Source organism: Pan troglodytes, chromosome 12 (genome assembly GCF_028858775.2).
Source record: "Pan troglodytes isolate AG18354 chromosome 12, NHGRI_mPanTro3-v2.0_pri, whole genome shotgun sequence".
In the NCBI taxonomy this organism is placed as follows: Eukaryota; Metazoa; Chordata; class Mammalia; order Primates; family Hominidae; genus Pan; species Pan troglodytes.
The window spans coordinates 98,064,341-98,085,993 of record NC_072410.2 but is presented as its reverse complement, the minus strand read 5'-3'; the positions used below and the strand labels follow the sequence as shown (position 1 = coordinate 98,085,993).

The 21,653-nt window shown below is 44.0% G+C and overlaps 2 protein-coding genes across 4 annotated transcripts in view; one reads left to right on the top strand and one right to left on the bottom strand.

The window, feature by feature from the left end:
• Positions 1 to 3,612: 3,612 nt before the first annotated feature.
• PTRHD1 (peptidyl-tRNA hydrolase domain containing 1) lies at positions 3,613 to 6,747 on the bottom strand. Its single transcript, NM_001242625.1, has 2 exons — positions 6,491 to 6,747; positions 3,613 to 3,945 (listed from the first exon to the last, which is right to left on the bottom strand). Exons 1-2 carry the CDS (start codon positions 6,740 to 6,742, stop codon positions 3,775 to 3,777), a joined length of 423 nt encoding a protein of 140 aa, NP_001229554.1. The 5' UTR covers positions 6,743 to 6,747; the 3' UTR covers positions 3,613 to 3,774.
• CENPO (centromere protein O) overlaps positions 6,519 to 21,653 on the top strand; it is a 29,247-nt gene continuing 14,112 nt past the window's right edge. Inside the window, exons 1-3 of one of the 3 annotated variants that reach the window (XM_063790058.1) lie at positions 6,519 to 6,866; positions 7,218 to 7,331; positions 13,034 to 13,203. In XM_063790058.1, coding sequence (XP_063646128.1) covers positions 7,286 to 7,331; positions 13,034 to 13,203 — 216 coding nt within the window. In that variant the 5' untranslated portion in view covers positions 6,519 to 6,866; positions 7,218 to 7,285. Of the gene's footprint in view, positions 6,886 to 7,217; positions 7,332 to 13,033; positions 13,204 to 21,653 lie in introns of all 3 variants that reach the window. The other 2 variants (XM_003308960.5, XM_016948155.3) reach the window with 2 other exon arrangements.

Genomic DNA, 21,653 nt, shown 5'->3' with positions numbered 1-21,653 from the left:
GGATTACAGGCGTGAGCCACCGCGCCCGGCAATTTTTTTGTATTTTTAGTAGAGACGGGGTATCATTATGTTGGCCAGGCTGGTCTCGAACTCCTGACCTTTTGATCCGCCCATCTCGGCCTCCTGAAGTGCTGGGATTACAGGCGTGAGCCACCGCACCTGGCCTGTCTAGCTTTATACTATGTCTTACTGAAGAATTCAGAACTTAATTTTTTTTAAGATGCAGTGTCATTTAGAAACATTTTCCTAATTGGCTTGAATGGAAATGGTACTTGATGATTCCTGGATGGCATCACTCCCTAACAGAAAGGGGTAGACAATGGCCTACTTGATGGAGAACTCTTGGAGGGCAGCTCTGACGGCTGTGCCATCTGCATCTTCCCAAGTTTAGGTTCTAGCACGAAGTCCCAGGCACTGCTCTAAGGGGTTTGTACATCCAAACACATTTAAATCCCCGCTTTACGGATAAGGGAACTGGGTCTCAGGGAAATAGAGTCACTGCCCAAGTCCACAGAGCTTGAAAGTATGAGACCCAGATTTGGACTCAAGCAGTTTGACACCAAAGCCTAGGCTCCTACTCACTGTTATGCTAGCTAATATAGTGCTCAATAAGTTTATTCAGTGTTATGAAAGATCGTATGCCTCCTACTTTTTTAAACTTTTAAGTTCAGGGGTACCTGTGCAGGATGTGCAGGTTTGTTTTATAGGTAAACTTGCGTCATGGGGGTTTGTGGTACAGATTTGATCACTCAGGTATTAAGCCTAGAACCCATTGGCTATTTTCCTGATCCACTCCCTCCTCCCACCCTCCAATCAGTCCCCGTGTTGTTCCCCTCTGTGTGTTCATGTGTTCTCATCATTTAGCTCCCACTTTCAAGTGAGAACATGTGGTATTTGGTTTTCTGTTGCTGCTTTAGTTTGCTGAGTATAATGCATATGCCTCCTACCTAATAGAAAAAAAGTCAGCAGGTATGGTCCACTTCAACTTTCTTTCTCCTACAATCTATTAAACCTACGTACATCTATATCTTCACCATCTGCCTTTCCACCAGTCTCAGAAAAGAAGTTTCCCCTCTCTCAGTTCAAGGCCAGTTCTTCCCGTAGCCTTTGACCCCATCTCTTCCTGTTTTCTCTGGACTTCATCAGTTATTCTATTTGGGAACTTTAATCTCTTAATCTCTCCTCTCCTTAACTTTCTCCTCCTCACCCATCATCCTGCTCAAGATCTAAGAAAATCCCCACTAGGGGACCCAGCATTGATCTTTCCAGCCCCTCTTCAGTCATTATCCTCTCTCTCCTCCCTTTCAAGCTTCTGGAAAGGACACTTCTCACCTCTTACCTCCCTCCCCTCCCATTCTTTTTTTTTTTTTTGAGACAGAGTTTTGCTCTTGTCACCCAGGCTGGCGTGCAGTGGCACGATCTCTACTCACTGCAATCCCTGCCTCCCGGGTTCAAGCAATTCTTCTGCCTCAGCATCCCGAGTAGCTGGGATTACAGGCACCTGCCACCACACCCTGCTAATTTTTGTATTTTTAGTAGAGACAGGGGTTTCACCATGTTGGCCAGGATGGTCTCGAACTCCTGACCTCGTGATCGCCTGCCTTGGCCTCCCAAAGTGCTGGGATTACAGGCGTGAGCCACCACGCCTGGCCTCCCATTCTTGTCTCAACATGTTACAATCTGATTTCTACCCTCACTATGCTATTTAAACTTCACTAAGTTCACCAGTACATTCCCAATTGCTAAATGTTTCCACGTTTTATTTACTGACATTCTATGCTGCACTTGATTGTTCTCTACCCCTTCAACTCCTCATTCACTTGGCTTCCTGGGGTTGGCTCTGCCCTCAGCACTCTACCAACTCTCCCTGTGAGACCCATCCACTCTCCTTGATTCAGGTGACCACCTTTCATAAAGGGAAATCTTTTTTTTTTTTTTTTTTTTTTTTTTAGTAGAGACAGGATTTCACCATGTTGGTCAGGCTGGTCTCAAACTCCTGACCTCAGGTGATCCACCCACCTCAGCCTCCCAAAGTGCTGGGATTATAGGCATGAGCCACTGCACCGGGCCCATGAAGGGAAATCTTATCTGGGATCTTAGCAGAACATTATCTAAGGGGGATGGGTAATATCCGTATAGGTTCTTAGCTACCTGAGGGCAAAACTGTTTTATGCACAGCCTGCCACAGCAGACAAACAATAGATATCTGTTGAACAAATTACCCCTTATAAACTTTGCTTCACAGATGTCTAAGCAATTTCTGTAGATGTGTCCAACTGTTTATAGAAATATTGTAAACGTTGTACAGAGTGTTACAGATGTTCAGAGAAGGAACTATCATTTTTGGCTTGGTAAGAATTTTTGGCAGTGATAGCACTTGAGCTGGAAATAGTTTAAGTAAAGTCCAGGGGCAGGAAAGGGAGGGGAGGAGTAATAACATTCAACTCCCATGCCAGAGACTGGAGAATAGCAACTGGAGGGACTCTGTGGAAACATCAAGTCTGAATAAGGGAATAGAAGATTCAACTAAAAAGGTAAGTAGGAGGCCGGGCACCGTAGCTCACACCTGTAATTCCAGCACTTTGGGAGTCCGAGGCTGGCGGATCACCTGAGGTCAGGAATTGGAGACCAGCTTGGCCAACATGGTGAAACCCCGTCTCTACTAAAAAAACACAAAAATTAGCCAGCTGTGGTGGCATGCACCTGTAATCCCAGCTACTTGGGAGGCTGAGGCAGGAGAATGGCTTGAACCCAGGAGGCGCAGGTTGCAGTGAGCAGAGATGGCGCCACTGCACTCCAGCCTGGGCAACAGAGAGAGACTCCATCTCGAAAAAACAAAAAAGATAGGTAGGAAATACACATGAGGAGGGCCTGAAGTCTAAGCTAAGGAGTGCTGGGATTACTCCATAGGCAGGGAGGAGCCTAGACTACACAGGTAGGTGTTCAGTCGTCCTATGTGGTGGCAGAGCAGCTGCTGGATTGGAGTGTCACACTGGCGGTGAACAGACCGTGGGACACGCCAGTGAGCAAAATGAGAGGCTGACACAGGGCAACGGCACTGAAATGACAAGAAAACAGCTGTAGTACTTGACAGATTTCATCGAATCTAATCTGTATGTATGTACATATATATAGACACACACAAATTTTAACTTGTTATTAATCTTTATAGAGACAGTGTCTCACTCTGTTGCCCAGGCTGGAGTGCAGTGGCATGATTAGAACTGACTGTAACCTTGAACTCATGGGCTCAAGTGATCCTCCTGCCTTGGCTTCCCAAAACCCTGGAATTAACACGTGAGCCACCACACTGGCCAAATTTTAACATCTTTGTTATTGAAATACAAGTGTTTAATTTGCCGGCATATTTTTTAACAATACATAAAATACTACCGCATCTTAAAGTTGATGTTATCTTAGATTCAATGAAATATGATAACTGGATGTGAATAAGAAGGAATTCAAAAGCAAAGTTTCAAACCCGAGTGACTGGAAGGGAGTTTCCTTGAGCCCCATAGGAGAGTCTAACCAAATCTTCTATTTGAGCAATGATCCCCAGACAATACTGCTCTCCCACCTTCCCCACTTGAACTTACTAATAAGAGGAAGTAGTTATTAATGACAACTTTAATATGAACATGTGCTTAACCCTCAAGAAATTGTCACAACTGAAAGACGGGAGCAAGCTGACACTGCAAGGAACACATGATGCTTTGGAATGGGTGGCCTGCTGTTTCCAGATCCAGCTGGTATTCAAACACATCAAAGCAGCAGTTATTTGAACAATCGGAACTTCTTCAAATACTGGCCCACTTCTTCCTTGGGGTAGGGCCGGAGAGCAATACAAGTGGCGATATTCTCTGGTTGCTCAAGCCACAGCATGTGGTCAATGTTCTTCTGTTGCAGGGTCTCGGCCAGCTCCTTTAGGGTGGTCTCATCTGGGGCCTAAAGGAGAAGAACACAGAACACAAACTGAATAGCCCATTTAGGAAGTGTCAAAAGGCCAAAAAAGGTTTCGGGAGTCCTCTTGACTGAAAGTGGAGTAACAGCTTTACCAAGGAGGGAGCTGCAGAGCAATGATGTCATTCCGTGGTGCACTGGGGAGGGGAGAGAGGCTTCATATTCCAGTTTAGAAAATGGAGATTTGTATCTTCCCTTGTGAGATGTTGTATGCCCAACACACACATGTGTAATGTGTAATTCTGCTCTACACATTTTCCAGCTCTCCTATGGCTGGCGCCCATAATTTTAAGTGCCTCTGACTTTAAGAGCTGCCTAGTGGAAGTTTTTTTTTTTTTTTTTCTTTTGAGACAGAGTCTTGCTCTGTCGCCCGGGCTAGAGTGCAGTGGCACGATTATCAGCTCACTGCAGTCTCTGGCTCCCGAGTTCAAGCAATTCTCCTGCCTCAGCCTCCCGAGTAGCTGGGATTACAGGCGCACACCACCACACCTGGCTAATTTTTGTATTTTTAGTAGAGATGGGGTTTCACCATGTTGCCCAGGCTGGTCTGGAACTCCTGACCTCAAGCAATCCACCCACCTAAGCCTCCCAAAGTGCTAGGATTACAGGCGTGAGCCACCATGCCCGGCCCCTAGTGGAAGGATTTCTAAAAGCACATCCACTTCCACTTCCCTCCACCCCTCCCACTCTACCTCACTGAAACCTAGAGGGGTTTTCCTTCTGCTGGGATGGCTCCCACTTGTTTATTAAAGGGAGAGTACAATATTCTCTAACATCCTTCTGAAATTGTTTCTGGGTCATCCTTACTGCCAATTCACCCATGCTGAATCCCATTCCAGGAAGTATTAAAACGAAACTCAGAAAATTATTATTTTTGTGTTATTTTGCATAAAGTTTATCTCTTACCTATGAAGGCAGAAGCCACTAAGCTACTCAGAGGCTTGTTTTAATAAATTAGAGAATGCCAGTATTGCGACTCTTAACCTGCTGAGTCCTTCTGGCAGAGCTCTGCTGGAGGGCTCATCAGCTTCTTCAGCCTCGGGCAGCAGCAGAGCATAGTGAGATACAGTGAGGCTCTGGAATCAGACTACTGGACTCCAAACTCTTGCTGACTGTGTGATCGTGGATAAATTAGGTGACTTCGCTGGCCTCTTCGTCCCTTTATAAAACAGGAATAATGCTTCCTAGTGGGGATCAATGAAATCAGGCTTGGACCTGTGCCTGGCACACACTAAGCACTCAATAAATATAGTTAATCCTGGTATTTTCTTATATTTTATTGGCCCTTCTGACTACAGCAGCACCTCAATGTAATCAGTAGCGACTTCTAAGTCCCTTTCTTGAGTCATGACTAACAACTAAGAATCATGAGACCCTCTTTTAAACTCAGGGGAGTCACTTAATCCCTGTAGGCTTCAGAGAGTTTCACCTGCGACAAGAGGAGTCTAACCTGATTTCTTGAGACCTCTTACTAGGAAGAAAATCTAAGTGAAAAGCCAGCAGCTTCTGTTCTGCCTACACAGATTCTCAAGGCATTTTTCCTACAGGTTACCGCTTGATGTTTCACTATCCAGCAGCAATTTTTCTCTTGAAAGATAATCTGTCTTTGCCAGTTACCCATGAAGGGATTACTCCACCCCTCCACCTGAGTTCTGGCTTAAAGCCGTTTTTCCTTATTATAAAAAGCCGTTTATTATTAAAGCCGTTTTTCCTTATTATAAAATATGTGCTTAAGGTAGAAAATTTTAAAAATACAGATTAAGCATTAGGAAATAACCAAAATCTCACCATGCACTACTTAATATGTAGATGTATTTCTTTAGTTTTTCCTTTCAAAGTCTGGATCATTCTGTATATATAGTTCAGTTAGCTTCGCATTATGAGCACTCTTCCAGACCACTAAATATGCTTCAAAACCATAAGGGCTCCCATGAATATCCTTGTGCAAAGCTCTTTGGGTGCATCTGATTATTTTCTTAGGCTACATCTCTAGCAGCAGGATAGAGAGTCAAAGGGTAAGGGTGAGATTTGTTTGGTCATCTGCAAACAGAACCTGACTGCTATTTTAAAAGGTGTACCGATTTACACACCTGGTGCCTGGTCTATCTGAAGCTAGGTTCAATTTATACTAACGTTTTTAGTATTTATTTTCAAATAATTTGGCGTCCTACCCAGGTAAATACTCAGTTTGACTTCACTTTGCACTGTCCCTTCGGGCTCGGTTTTGCAGGAGGACAGCACTTTGGGGCATGGCTTTAAAAAGTTGGCCAGTGCACAGGCGGAACAGCGGGGACACAGGAGCCACCACTTTACCGCGAGCCCAGCAGGGGGCGGAGGACTGCTGTCCACTCTTCACACAGTCAGGCCCTTCCCAAGGGCGCACCTCCAGGGAAACAGCTCCAGTCTAAATGTTAACGATCACCCCAACTCCCGCCGCACCCACTCCCCGCAGCCAGGCCTTCGGACCGAAGACCACACCCACTTCCGCCCTCGATGTCTCAGCACCTCCCCCTCCGCCCGAGTGCCTCACCTCGAGGACCACTTTGCGCATGCGCCCCAGCTCTTGGAGGTAAGCGGCTGTGTGCGGGTGGTCGCGGTGAGTGTGCAAGGCCGCGGTGGCCGCGTGACAAGCCTGCGCTACCAGTGCGCCCGCCGGCCAGGAGAACGGAGCTTGTGATAGATCCTTTCGTAACACCAAGTATTGTACCAGGACCTGCGGCTCCGCCCCAGAGGCCGCCATCTTCCTGACCACCCGAAAGGCCGGACCTACTCCCCGGTGCATCTTGGGATCAGGGCGGGGCCCTGAGCGCCGCCATGCTTTTGTACGGCAGGATCGCAAAGCACGCCGGGACCGGTTGGTTTGGTTTTGAAGACGTGGATGGCGGGAATTCTCGCTTCTGGCCTGGGTGAGCTAGAAGGGAGAAGGTAGGGGAAAGACCCATTGTCGGACCGGACCGTGGCCAGGGTGGCGGGCTGAACGGCCTTCTTAAAACTCCTTCCGTGGCCGGGAAGCCCGCTGGACCAGAGTAGCCGTGGGCCTCGGGAGCGCGCCGGGGCCGCGGGATGGGCGCGGGGGTGGGCATGGACTCTGCTGGCTCGGACGATGGGAGAGGGCGGGCGGCTCAGGAAAGGGGATCCTAGCCGTGACATTTGTGTCATCCGCGGCCCAGGGGTTGTGCCTGAGTGGTGTGTGCCCTGCCGTCTGGGTTTGAATGGGACTAGATGTGATGTGACTGTTGCCATTTTTCTTTTATTAGCAAGGACATTGGAGTCCCTATCACCGGTTGCCTAGACAACTTCATGGGAAGGCCCTTGGGAATCTGAGATGGAGCAGGCGAACCCTTTACGTCCAGATGGCGAGTCCAAAGGAGGTATTCAGAGGGTCGCCGCCTCCTTCCTGCTGCTGCCCAAAGATGACCCGCAGGCTGAGAGAGCCCTTTCCTCCTGGAACTGACGTGGGACCTGGCCTGTTTGGGAGCAGAATGGTGAAAGGAACTAACATTGAAGACAAAGGGACGGGCAGCCAAGATTATTCGAGGAGGAAAAATGGCTTCGTTTCTAGGCTCCCACCCCTTTTGAAACGGATAAGTTGCATCCATCATATGCTCAGTGTTTATATTCTGAACTGCGGTTCTAGCCAGGGAGGTCCCTTTCCTCTCCCCGGATTTTTTGGGCCATGTATGCATTACTCCTGAGGGAGGGCCAGTGTAGGGCAGTGACTTTAGTGTTGGCTAGAACTGGTTTTGAGTGTTGGCTCTGCCATGATAAATATTGTGACCTTAGGCAAGTCACTTTATTCTCTGCCTCTGTTTCTTCATCTGGAAAATGGAGGTGAAAATAGCACTGTAGTTGTGGTTGTGGAAAAAGTATTTCTTTTGTGGTGGAAAAGTATTTAACTCAGACTTTTCAAGTGAAGCATTTAGCACATGTCTAATATATAGGAAATATTCAATGAAAGGCTTAATTCTTTACATACTTTGTGTCTTAAAATGTAGAAGGTGTTTAAAGAATGCTTGTTAGAGTTGCTTAGAATTACGAAACTATTACTTTTACTTAGTCCTCAGTCAATCCTTTGAAAACTGAGATTTGCGTTTGAATTTCTGTCCAGGAGTAAGTTGCTTCCTTCTTTAGTGCCTAGTAATATTTGTGGACAGTTCTGGTTTTGTGTGACTTTATGTTCTTTGCTACTAATACTTTTTAGAACTTTGAAATACTTACTCAAGCCTGATGCCTAAATCCAAAGGGTTCTACGTTAGTACTTTGGGAAAGCTTGCCATAAAACCTAACTTAAATTACAGTTTTAAAAAGAATTTCTGAGCGCGTCAGTGAATTTGGTTATCCTATTTTTCTCTGGGTCATCATTATCATTGATATCAGAGAAGTAACTATATTCAGCTTAAGATGACTTAAGCTGAGACTTTAGATAATAAAAGTATATGGGGTAAGATTTATTGTTACTTTAAGACTAAAAATAAGTTTGGTGACTTTATGTAGTGGAAACATGCTACACTCAGGAGTAACCTGTTCTCTAGTCCAGGCCTTATTTCGTTTCTGTTAAAGTAAGCGATGAGGTGGAAGTTTTGGATTATCAAGAGACTTAGACCAGTCTCCTTATTCTCTACCCAAAACAATATTTAAACACTTAGCCGTTACCCATACTGGTTTTATCCCTCTGCCTGTTTGATTTCAGTTTTTTGCTTATTTGAATTCTCCCCACTCATTTGAGAAGGAAGGACATGGAATTTTAGTTGCAACCCGATGATTTATTCAAATAGGCAGGGATTTTGACCTTTTTTGGGACAAAGCTGACTGGCTAGGATGAGATGCAATCATAACTTCCAAGGTAAAGCAGGCCCAGCAGATACACTCCCTCTTCTCTGTAGTAGCAACGCTAAACAACAACGCTACCCCCTTGGTGTAGAGGGAATCAGGTCGGTAAAGAAGCTGGGCAGGTTTGAGAGCCTGAGAGGAGGGCTGTGTGGAAGTGCCTAGAGAAGGAGCAGCATGATACTGTTTTGAACACCTACTTATCTCAGAAACTTTGGGAATATTGATATCTACTGTTTTAGTAATATAGAATTTCCATAAAGTAGAATTTGGTGAGGCGTCTCCTCTACCACCCTAAATTATTCTATGTGTGCGTGCTTTTCAGATCACCTCCTGGTTGGACATTAATTTTTGTAAGCTCCGTGAGGACAAGGACTTCATTTTGCCACCATAGTATGAATAACTTCCAGCACGGTCCTTGGTCCATAGTAAATTCTCAATACATAGTTGTTGGATAAATAGAGATTTGTGAATAAAGCAGTTAATCACGTGCTAATTATTAGGACTAATTTATTTAATTAGAATTTTGGTTTCTCACGATTATTATTGCGGTCATGTGGGTTTTTCTGTGGACATGAGCCAAGTGAATGTAATCTCCAAGAGTGTCATGCCTGGTTGTCCGTGTTTTGGTAAATATTTCCGGAGTGTTGGCCGGGCGCGGTGGCTCACACCTGTAATCCCAGCACTTTGGGAGGCCAAAGTGGGTGGATCACAAGGTCAGGAGTTCAAGACCAGTCTGGCTAACATAGTGAAACCCCATCTCTACTAAAAATACAAAAATTAGCCGGGCATGGTGGTGCATGCCTGTAGTCCCAGCTAATTGGGAGGCTGAAGCAGGAGAATTGCTTGAACCTGGGAGGTAGAGGTTGCAGTGAGCTGAGATCGCGCCACTGCACTCCAGCTTGGGCAACAGAGTGAGATTTCGTCTCAGAAAAAAAAAACCATTTCCGGAGTGTTTACCATGTGTAAACACTTCGTGCTAGGGTTAAGGGATCCACGGGTGAACACAAATGCACACGCACGGTCCCTGATTTTGGAACTTTAAGGTTCAGTGGGAAAGATAAGCAAATCAAATAATCACACTAATGAATATACAATTAAAACTATAGTGGCCGGGTGCGGTGGCTCACGCCTGTAATCCTAGCACTTTGGGAAGCCGAGGTGGGAGGATCGCTTGAGCTCAGGAGTTTGAGACCAGCCTGGGAAACATAGTGAGACCTCATCTCTTTTATTTAAAAAACAAAAACAAAAAAACTATAGTATTGTCTCAGAAGGATCTTTGAGAGCTTATGAGCTGGCACCTGACCTTGTTCTGAAGGTGCTACAAAGGTTTCCCTGAGGAAATGCTGCTTGCATTGAGTGCTAACGAGCTAGAGTAGCTGCAGGTGAAGGTGGATAAGGGGCGGCTGTGGTCTTCCACAGCCTTTGGTGTGTGTGTTGGGGGTTGGGGGATCAGGTCAGTAAAGAAGCTGGGCAGGTTTGAGAGCCTGAGAGGAGGCCTGTGTGGAAGTGCCTAGAGAAGGAGCAGCATGATACTGATGAGGGTAAGAGAGATCCAGAGGCCAGTAGGCCTCGTAGGCAGTGTGAAGTCATCGAAAGGCTTTAGCCAGCTGGATGACACGATCCAGTTTAGATTTTGAAATATGGCTTCAGTGTATGGGCCACCTAGGAAACTTGTAATAGGCCAGAAATGGTGGTAGCTTGAACTACAATGGTGGCATTGCAGATGGGGAACATGGAAATATTTTAGAGATACTAGGAATGTATATTCAATAGGATCTGGTAACAGGGTCAGGGTCTGGGACTGGGTCAGGGAGAAGGTGTAAGGAAGAAAGTACCTGGTTTACACAGCTATAGATGGATAATGGTTCCAGTCATGGAGGAGTTTGGAAGGGGAGATGATGAATTCAGTCGTGGACATGTTGATTGTCAGGTTCTTGTAAGTCTTCCAAGTAGATACACTGAGAAGGCAGGTGGATATTCTGCTTTCTCAAGAAGCAGGAGAGAGGTATAAGCTAGAGATACATATTTGTGTGGCATCGACATGTATGGCCATTAAGGCTGTGGGTACTGATGAGATTTCTTCTGGAAAGAAGAGGTCTTAGGACTGAGCTCTGGAAAATTTCAGCATTTAATGGTCAAGGAGGAGAGTAGGAGCCTTCAAAGCAGAAAGTGGGGTCAGAGAGGTAAAATGTAAGTGTCACAAAAACAGGTTGTTTGTCTCTTGTTCATCACTGTGTTCCCAGTGCCTGAAATAGTACTTGGCACAAAATAGATGCTTAATAAACATCTGTTGAACAAGGCATACCAACAGGCTGCTATGCTAAGATTCAGAGGAAAAGAGGGTTTCGTGAAGGTGGTGATCAGTAGGAGCATATAGTGCTGGGAGGTGAGATAAGGGAGCTTGAAAAATGTCCTTTGGGTTCAGCAACATGGATATCACTGTTGATCTTAGAGTGGTTTTGTAAAATAATGGGAACAGAAGTGAGTTTCAAGTGGGTTGAGGTATGAGTCACAGGCAAGAAAATGGAGAAAGTGAGTACAGGTTGAGCACTGAAAATCCAAAATCTGAAATACTCCAAAATCTGAAGCTTTTTGAGCACTGACATGATGGTCAAAGGAAATGCTTATTTCCAGTTTTGGATTTTCAGATATGGGATGTTCAGCCAGTAAGTGTAATGCAAATACTCCCAATTCCGAAATCTGAAACACCTCTAGTCCCAAAACGTTCAGATACTCAACTTGCATGGACAACTCTTTTAAGTAGTTTTCCTGGAAAGGAAAGGGGAGAAAAGGGAGATAGTAGCTGAAGGGGATTTGTGGGCAAGAATAGGCCTGTGAGTGTATGAAATTGTGTGTGTGTGCGTGTGTGTGTGTGTATATATGAGTGTGTGTTTGAAGACAGTTGAGACTTGAGCGTGTGTGGAAGGGAAATGAACACAGCAGAGAAAAGGGTAACTGATCATTTAGGGTTTCTGAGAAAGCAAGGGGATAAGCCTCAATGAGTAAAATAGGATAATTCTGCATATAGTGCGTGTCTGTTTCTATTTGATCTCACACAATTTTTTTTTTTTTTTTGAGACGGAGTCTGTCGCCCAGGCTGGAGTGCAGTGGCACGATCTCGGCTCACTGCAAGCTCCGCCTCCCAGGTTCACGCCATTCTTCTGCCTCAGCCTCCTGAGTAGCTGGGACTACAGGTGCCCGCCACCACACCCGGCTAATTTTTTGTGTTTTTGGTAGAGACGGGGTTTCACTGTGTTAGCCAGGATGGTCTTGATGTCCTGACCTCGTGATCCACCCGCCTCGGCCTCCCAAAGTGCTGGGATTACAGGCATGAGCCACCGTAACCGGCCTGATCTCACATACTTTTTTTTAATGGTTTTATTAGCCATAAAAACCATAAGAGGTTTCTAGTCTTAATTGGATAGGTGAATGAGATAAGTTTTTGGATTCCGTCCCAAGGCAAGGAGAGAAGATTAAGGTTTTCATATATGTTTATCCATATGAACCCTACAAAATAGATGCTGGGTGTACTTAAGAAGCTCGATTAAATAAAGTCTGGGGCTTCCTTTTTTTTTTTTTTTTTTTGAGACAGTCTTGCTCTGTCCCCCAGGCTGGAGTGCAATGGCACGATCTTGGCTCACTGCAACCTCCGCCTCCTGGATTCAAACAATTCTCCTGCCTCAGCCTCCTGAGTAGCTGGGATTACAGGCATGCGCCACCATGCCCGGCTAATTTTTTGTATTTTTAGTAGAGATGGGGTTTTGCCATCTTGGCCAGGCTGGTCTCGAACTCCTGACCTCAGGTGATCCACCCGCCTTGGCCCCCCAGAGTGCTAAGATTACAAGTGTGAGCCACTGCCCTCGGCTGTGAGAGGGCTTCTCTCCGGCCTGTGGTAAAGCTAGAGAATCATCCTTTACACACTAGAGATGTGGATTTGCGATAAACTGCAGACCTAGATAAGACACTGCTGCCTAATCAGCGTGTGATAGTTCATATCCTCTCTCGGGCTGTCTTTGAGGAGGATCCTGTTTTACGTCACTCTCCAACCTAGGAGGTTGATGATCTTTGATTTCAATTATTAGCTCCCCTGGTTTTATAAATTGATAGATATCTAACAATTTAGCTGGCCACAAAGTTCTGGTAAAAAAAAAAGAAGAGTCACCTGTTCTTCCCTGAGATGCTTCCTGTTGCCACAGTGAGAAATCCTCAGCTTCTTGTAAAATTCTCCTTTTACTCTCCTTAGGTGTTTTAGCTCACTTGGAAAGGCTAGAGACCCAAGTGAGCAGATCCCATAAACAGTCTGAAGAGCTGCAGAGCGTGCAGGCCCAGGAAGGTGCTCTTGGAACCAAGATTCATAAACTCAGGCGTCTGCGAGATGAGCTGAGGGCTGCGGTGCGGCACCGGCGAGCCAGCGTGAGTAGAAGGGTGGTATCAGCAGTTCCTTTAGAGTATAATGAACAAACGTGATTTGGGAATTGGTGAATTGGCCATTTTTTATAATGTGTTTTACTTGTGATCTTACTGGATTGATTGCAGTCCTTGATCCCTCAAATGATCAAACCTGTAGAGTTTGGCCAGGCACGGTGGCTCATGCCTGTAATCCCAGCACTTTGAAAGGCGAGGCAGGCCTATCGCCTGTGGTCAGGCGTTTGAGACCAGCCTGGCCAACATGGCGAAACCCCATCTCTACTAGAAATACAAAAATTAGCCGGGCGTGGAGGCAGGCGCCTGTAATCCCAGCTACTCAGAAGGCTGAGGCACGAATTGCACCTGGGAGGCGGAGGTTGCAGTGAGCTCAGATCGAGCCACTGCACTCCAGCCTGGGAAACAGAGCAAGACTCCGTCTCAAAAAAACAAAAATCTGGTAGAGTTACAGTGAATATCACCTAACATTTTTTTATTTTTATTTTTTTATTATACTTTAAGTTTTAGGGTACATGTGCACAACGTGTAGGTTTGTTACATATGTATACATGTGCCATGTTGGTGTGCTGCACCCATTAACTCTTCATTTAACATTAGGTATATCTCCTAATGTTATCCCTCCCCCCTCCCCCCACCCCACAACAGGCCCCGGTGTGTGATGCTCCCCTTCCTGTGTCCATGTGTTCTCATTGTTCAATTCCCACCTATGAGTGAGAACATGCAGTGTTTGGTTTTTTGTCCTTGCGATAGTTTGCTGAGAATGATGGTTTCCAGCTTCATCCATGTCCCCACAAAGGACATGAACTCATCCTTTTTTATGGCTGCATAATATTCCATGGTGTATATGTGCCACATTTTCTTAATCCAGTCTATCATTGTTGGACATTTGGGTTGGTTCCAAGTCTTTGCTATTGTGAATAGTGCTGCAATAAACATACGTGTGCATGTGTCTTTATAGCAGCATGTTTTATAATCCTTTGGGTATATACCCAGTAATGGGATGGCTGGGTCAAATGGTATTTCTAGTTCTAGATCCCTGAGGAATCGCCACACTGACTTCCACAATGGTTGAACTAGTTTACAGTCCCACCAACAGTGTAAAAGTGTTCCTATTTCTCCACATCCTCTCCAGCACCTGTTGTTTCCTGACTTTTTAATGATCGCCATTCTAACTGGTATGAGATGGTATCTCATTGTGGCTTTGATTTGCATTTCTCTGATGGCCAGTGATGATGAGCATTTTTTCATGTGTCTTTTGGCTGCAGAAATGTCTTCTTTTGAGAAGTGTCTGTTCATATCCTTTGCCCACTTTTTGATGGGGTTGTTTGTTTCTTTCTTGTACATTTGTTTGAGTTCATTGTAGATTCTGGATATAAGCCCTTTGTCAGATGAGTAGATTGGAAAAATTTTCTCCCATTCTGTAGGTTGCCTGTTCACTCTAATGGTAGTTTCTTTTGCTGTGCAGAAGCTCTTTAGTTTAGTTAGATCCCGTTTGTCAATTTTGGCTTTTGTTGCCATTGCTTTTGGTGTTTTAGACATGAAGTCCTTGCCCATGCCTATGTCCTGAATGGTATTGCCTAGGTTTTCTTCTAGGATTTTTATGGTTTTAGGTCTAACTTTTAAGTCTTTAATCCATGTTGAATTAATTTTTGTGTAAGGTGTAAGGAAGGGATCCAGTTTCAGCTTTCTGCATATGGCTAGCCAGTTTTCCCAGCACCATTTATTAAATAGGGAATCCTTCTCCATTTCTTGTTTTTGTCAGGTTTGTCAAAGATCAGATAGTTGTAGATATGCGGCATTATTTCTGAGGCTTCTGTTCTGTTCCATTGGTCTGTATCTCTGTTTTGGTACCAGTACCATGCTGTTTTGGTTACTGTAGCCTTGTAGTATAGTTTGAAGTCAGGTAGCGTGATGCCTCCAGCTTTGTTCTTTTGGCTTAGGATTGTCTTGGCAATGGGGGCTCTTTTTTGGTTCCATATGAACTTTAAAGTAGTTTTTTCCAATTCTGTGAAGAAAGTCATTGGTAGCTTGATGGGGATGGCATTGAATCCATAAATTAGCTTGGGCAGTATGGCCATTTTCACAATATTGATTCTTCCTATCCATGAGCATGGAATGTTCTCCCATTTGTTTGTGTCCTCTTTTATTTCGTTGATTAGTGGTTTGTAGTTGTCCTTGAAGAGGTCCTTCACATCCCTTGTAAGTTGGATTCCTGGGTATTTTATTCTCTTTGTAGCAGTTGTGAGTGGGAGTTCACTCATGATTTGGCTCTCTGTTTGTTTGTTATTGGTGTATAAGAATGCTTGTGATTTTTGCACATTGATTTTGTATCCTGAGACTTTGCTGAAGTTGCCTATCAGCTTAAGGAGATTTTGGGCTGAGACAATGGGGTTTTCTAGATATACAATCATGTCATCTGCAAACAGGGACAATTTGACTTCCTCTTTTCCTAATTGAATACCCTTTATTTCCTTCTCCTGCCTGATTGCCCTGGCCAGAACTTCCAACACTATGTTGAATAGGAGTGGTGAGAGAGGGCATCTCTGTCTTGTGCCAGTTTTCAAAGGGAATGCTTCCAGTTTTTGCCCATTCAGTGTGATATTGGCTGTGGGTTTGTCATAGATAGCTCTTATTATTTTGAGATACGTCCCATCAATAACTAATTTATTGAGAGTTTTTAGCATGAAGGGTTGTTGAATTTTGTCAAAGGCCTTTTCTGCATCTATCGAGATAATCATGTGGTTTTTGTCTTTGGTTCTGTTTATATGCTGGATTACGTTTATTGATTTGTGTATGTTGAACCAGCCTTGCATCCCAGGGATGAAGCCCACTTGATCATGGTGGATAAGCTTTTTGATGTGCTGCTGGATTTGGGTTGCCAGTATTTTATTGAGGATTTTTGCATCGATGTTCATCAGGGTTATTGGTCTAAAATTCTCTTTTTTGGTTCTGTCTCTGCCAGGCTTTGGTATCAGGATGATGCTGGCCTCATAAAATGAGTTAGGGAGGATTCCCTCTTTTTCTATTGATTGGAATAGTTTCAGAAGGAATGGTACCAGCTCTTCCTTATACCTCTGGTAGAATTTGGCTGTGAATCTATCTGGTCTTGGACTTTTTTTGGTTGGTAGGCTATTAATTATTGCCTCAATTTCAGAGCCTGTTATTGGTCTATTCAGAGGTTCAACTTCTTCCTGGTTTAGTCTTGGGAGAATGTATGCGTCCAGGAATTTATCCATTTCTTCTAGATTTTCTAGTTTATTTGCGTAGAGGTGTTTATAGTATTCTCTGATGGTAGTTTGTATTTCTGTGGGATCGGTGGTGATATCCCCTTTATCATTTTTTATTGCATCTATTTGATTCTTCTCTCCTTTCTTCTTTATTAGTCTTGCTAGCGGTCTATCAATTTTGTTGATCTTTTCAAAAAACCAGCTCCTGCATTCATTGACTTTTTGAAGGGTTTTTTGTGTCTCTATTTCCTTCAGTTCTGCTCTGATCTTAGTTATTTCTTGCCTTCTGCTAGCTTTTGAATGTGTTTGCTGTTGCTTCTCTAGTTCTTTTAATTGTGATGTTAGGGTGTCAATTTTAGATCTTTCCTTTCTCTTGTAGGCATTTAGTGCTATAAATTTCCGTCTACACACTGCTTTGAATGTGTCCCAAAGATTCTGGTATGTTGTGTCTTTGTTCTCGTTGGTTTCAAAGAACATCTTTATTTCTGCCTTCATTTCGTTATGTACCCAGTAGTCATTCAGGAACAGGTTGTTCAGTTTCCATGTAGTTGAGTTGTTTTGAGTGAATTTCTTAATCCTGAGTTGTAGTTTGATTGCACTGTGGTCTGAGAGACAGTTTGTTATAATTTCTGTTCTTTTACATTTGCCGAGGAGTGCTTTACTTCCAACTATGTGGTCAATTTTGGAATAGGTGTGGTGTGGTGCTGAAAAAAATGTATATTCTGTTGATTTGGGGTGGAGAGTTCTGTAGATGTCTGTTAGGTCCGCTTGGTGCAGAGCTGAGTTCAGTTCCTGGATATCCTTGTTAACTTTCTGTCTCGTTGATCTGTCTAATGTTGATGGTGGGGTGTTAAAGTCTCCCATTATTACTGTGTGGGAGTCTAAGTCTCTTTGTAGGTCTCTAAGGACTTGCTTTATGAGTCTGGGTGCTCCTGTATTGGGTGCATATATATTTAGGATAGTTAGCTCTTCTCGTTGAATTGATCCCTTTACCATTATGTAATGGTCTTCTTTGTCTCTTTTGATCTTTGTTGGTTGAAAGTCTGTTTTGTCAGAGACTAGGATTGCAACCCCTGCTTTTTTTTTGTTTTCCATTTGCTTGGTAGATCTTCCTCATTCCCTTTATTTTGAGCCTAAGTGTGTCTCTGCACGTGAGATGGGTCTCCTGAATACAGCACACTGATGGGTCTTGACTATCCAGTTTGCCAGTCTGTGTCTTTTAATTGGAGCATTTAGTCTATTTACATTTAAGGTTAATATTGTTATGTGTGAATTTGATCCTGTCATTATGATGTTAGCTGGTTATTTTGCCCATTAATTCATGCAGTTTCTTCATAGCATTGCTGGTCTTTACAATTTGGCATGTTTTTGCAGTGGCTGGTACCGGTTGTTCCTTTCCATGTTTAGCACTTCCTTCAGGAGCTCTTTTAGGGCAGGCCTGGTGGTGACAAAATCTCTCAGCATTTGCTTTTCTGTAAAGGATTTTATTTCTCCTTCACTTATGAAGCTTAGTTTGGCTGGATATGAAATTCTGGGTTGAGAATTCTTTTCTTTAAGAATGTTGAACATTGGCCCCCACTCTCTTCTGACTTGTAGAGTTTGTGCCGAGAGATCAGCTGTTAGTCTGATGGGCTTCCCTTTGTGGGTAACCCGACCTTTCTCTCTGGCTGCCCTTAACATTTTTTCCTGCATTTCAACTTTGGTGAATCTGACAATTATGTGTCTTGGGGTTGCTCTTCTCAAGGAGTATCTTTGTGGCGTTCTCCGTAGTTCCTGAATGTGAATATTGGCCTGCCTTACTAGTTTGGGGAAGTTCTCCTGGATAATATCCTGCAGAGTGTTTTCCAACTTGGTTCCATTCTCCCCATCACTTTCAGGTACACCTATCAGACGTAGATTTGGTCTTTTCGCATAGTCCCATATTTCTTGGAGGCTTTGTTCGTTTCTTTTTATTCTTTTTTCTCTAAACTTCTTTTCTTGCTTCATTTCATTCATTTCATCTTTCATCACTGATACCCTTTCTTCCAGTTGATCGAATCGGCTACTGAGGCTTGTGCATTCGTCACGTGGGTCTTGCGCCATGGTTTTCAGCTCCATCAGGTCCTTTAAGGACTTCTCTGCATTGGTTATTCTAGTTAGCCATTCGTGTAATTTTTTTCAAGGTTTTTAACTTCTTTGCCATGGGTTCGAACTTCCTCCTTTAGCTCGGAGTAGTTTGATTGTCTGAAGCCTTCTTCTCTCAACTCGTCAAAGTCATTCTCTGTCCAGCTTTGTTCCATTGCTGGTGAGGAGCTGCGTTCCTTTGGAGGAGGAGAGGCGCTCTGATTTTTAGAGTTTCCAGTTTTTCTGCTCTGTTTTTTCCCCATCTTTGTGGTTTTATCTACCTTTGGTCTTTGATGATAGTGACGTACAGATGGGGTTTTGGTGTGGATGTCCTTTCTGTTTGTTAGTTTTCCTTCTAACAGTCAGGACTCTCAGCTGCAGGTCTGTTGGATTTTGCTGGAGGTCCACTCCAGACGCTGTTTGCCTGGGTATCAGCAGCGGAGGTTGCAGAGCAGCGAATGTTGGTGAACAGCAAATGCTGCTGCCTGATCGTTCCTCTGGAAGTTTTGTCTCAGAGGAGTACCCAGCTGTGTGAGGTGTCAGTCTGCCCCTACTGGGGGGTGCCTCCCAGTTAGGCTACTCGGGGGTCAGGGACCCACTTGAGGAGGCAGTCTGTCCGTTCTCAGACCTCCAGCTGCGTGCTGGGAGAACCACTACTCTCTTCAAAGCTATCAGACAGGGACATTTAAGTCTGCAGAGTTTTCTGCTGCCTTTTGTTTGGCTATGCCCTGCCCTCAGAGGTGGAGTCTACAGAGGCAGGCAGGCCTCCTTGAGCTGCAGTGGGCTCCACCCAGTTCGAGCTTCCAGGCCGCTTTGTTTACCTACTCAAGCCTCGGCAAGGGTGGGCGCCCCTCCCCCAGCCTTGCTGCTGCCTTGCAGTTTGATCTCAGCCTGTTTTGTGCTAGCAATGAGCAGGCTCTTTGGGCGTAGGACCCTCTGAGCCAGGCGCGGGATATAATCTCCTGGTGTGCCGTTTGCTAAGACAGTTGGAAAAGCGCAGTATTAGGGTGGGAGTGACCCTATTTTCCAGGTGCCGTCTGTCACCCCTGTCTTTGACTAGGAAAGGGAATTCCCTGACCCCTTGCGCTTCCTGGGTGAGGCGATGCCTCGCCCTGCTTTGGCTCACACTCGGTGTGCTGCACCCACTGTCCTGCGCCCACGGTCCGACACTTCCCAGAGAGATGAACCCGGTACCTCAGTTGGAAATGCAGAAATCACCCGTCTTCTGCGTCGCTCACGCTGGGAGCTGTAGACTGGGGCTGTTCCTATTCGGCCATCTTGGCTCCACCCCCTCACCTAACATTGTCAGGCACTACTGGTAAGCCAGGCAAGTTCTTCCTGACAGGTTCTTAACCTGCCCTAATAAACACCTAAGTTTGTTACCTCAATCATATACATATTGGGTATATGCCTGGTAGAATTGCTGAGTCATAGGATATGTATATTAGGTTTAGTAAATACTGCCAGTTTTTGAAAGTGATTGTACTAGTTTTATATTCCCAGCAATAGTTGTATAAGATTTCCCTTGTTTTGCATTTTTACCAATACTTGAAGTGGCCTGCCTTGAGTTGTTGATACTTGTGTCATTTTTGACATCTGTCATCCAGACTCAACCTCCTAGGGAGCTTGACCCTTCCCTTTTTTCAGTTTTCTCTCTAGCCTAGGTTCAGTCAGCAAGACCTATCAGATTTTTCTTTTATATTGCCTTTGTCCTTCCTCCATTGCCACAGCTCAAATATTAGTCATATATGGAGTAAATATCAGGTGATTTGGATATCAGGATTATGACAGTAGTCTGCCAGTTGGTGCATCTTCTAGTATTTCTGCTTTTCCAATAAATCCTGCACAGCCAAGAAAATGCTTCATGTAACACCGCACCATTGCTCTGCTCAAAAGCCGTCAACAACCCTTCATTGCCCCTGGGATATCAGCCTTCCTCCCCCTCTTCCTTTTCCACCTGTACCTCTCTTCCTTCCTCCCTTCTTCCGTTCTTTTTTTTTAAATTAAAGTGTAATATATATGAAGTGCACTATGACAGAGATTAAAGTATAGAGCATTACCAATACCCCAGAAGCCTCCAGTTTGCCTCTTCCTAGTCTTCTCTTAAGGTACCCACTATTCTGATTTCTGTCACCATACATAGGTTTTACCTGATTTTGAACTTTATATAAATGTTAAAAAGCTAATTTATAGCTTAAAAAGTACAAACTCTTATGTCTGGCTTCTTTTGCTGAATGTTCTGACTGTGAGATTCACCTACACTCTGCTTATAGTGCTCATTTTTTTAATTGCTAAATAGCAATTCTATTTTATGAGTATACTACATTTATTTACCCATTCTACTGTGATGACATTTGGGTTATTGGGGTTATTTCACTTTGGGACAATTATGAATGCTGCTGCTGTTAACATTTTGTGTGTTTCTGTCCTTTGATATAAAAATATACACTTACATATTGGGTATATGCCTAGTAGAATTGTTGGTTCATAGGATATGCATGTTAGGTTTAGTAAATTCTGGCAGTTTTTGAAAGTGATTGTACCAGTTTTACATTCCCAGCAATAGTGTTAAATTCCATTGTCTTGCATTTTTACCAATACTTGCTATTGTCAGTTTTAAAAATTTGTCATTCTGGTGGGAGTGTAATAATATCTCATTTTGGATTGAATTTGCATTTGCTTCATAACCAGTGATGGTGAGTCCCTGTATTGAACATTTGAAAATCTTCTGTTGCGAAGTGTGCTTTATTCAAGGCCTTTGTGAAATTTTTATTAGGTTGTCCATCTATTAAATTGTAGAAATCTTTACATATTTTGAGTGAGTTCTTTGTTGTTGGGTATCTGTATTAGTCTTCCTTAGACTGTGGCTTGTATTTTCACTCTCTAATGGTGTCTTGTGATGAAAATCTTTGTTTTAATGAAGTTTGATTTAGTAATTAAACTTTATTCTTAGTGCCCTTGTTTCTTGTTTAATAAATCTTTGTCTAACTTAAGATCATGCTGATTTTTTCCAGGTATTTTATTTTTTTATTTATTTTTATTTTTTTGTTTTTGAGACAGAGTCTCACTTTGTTGCCCAGGCAGGAGTGCAGTGGCACGATCCGGCAC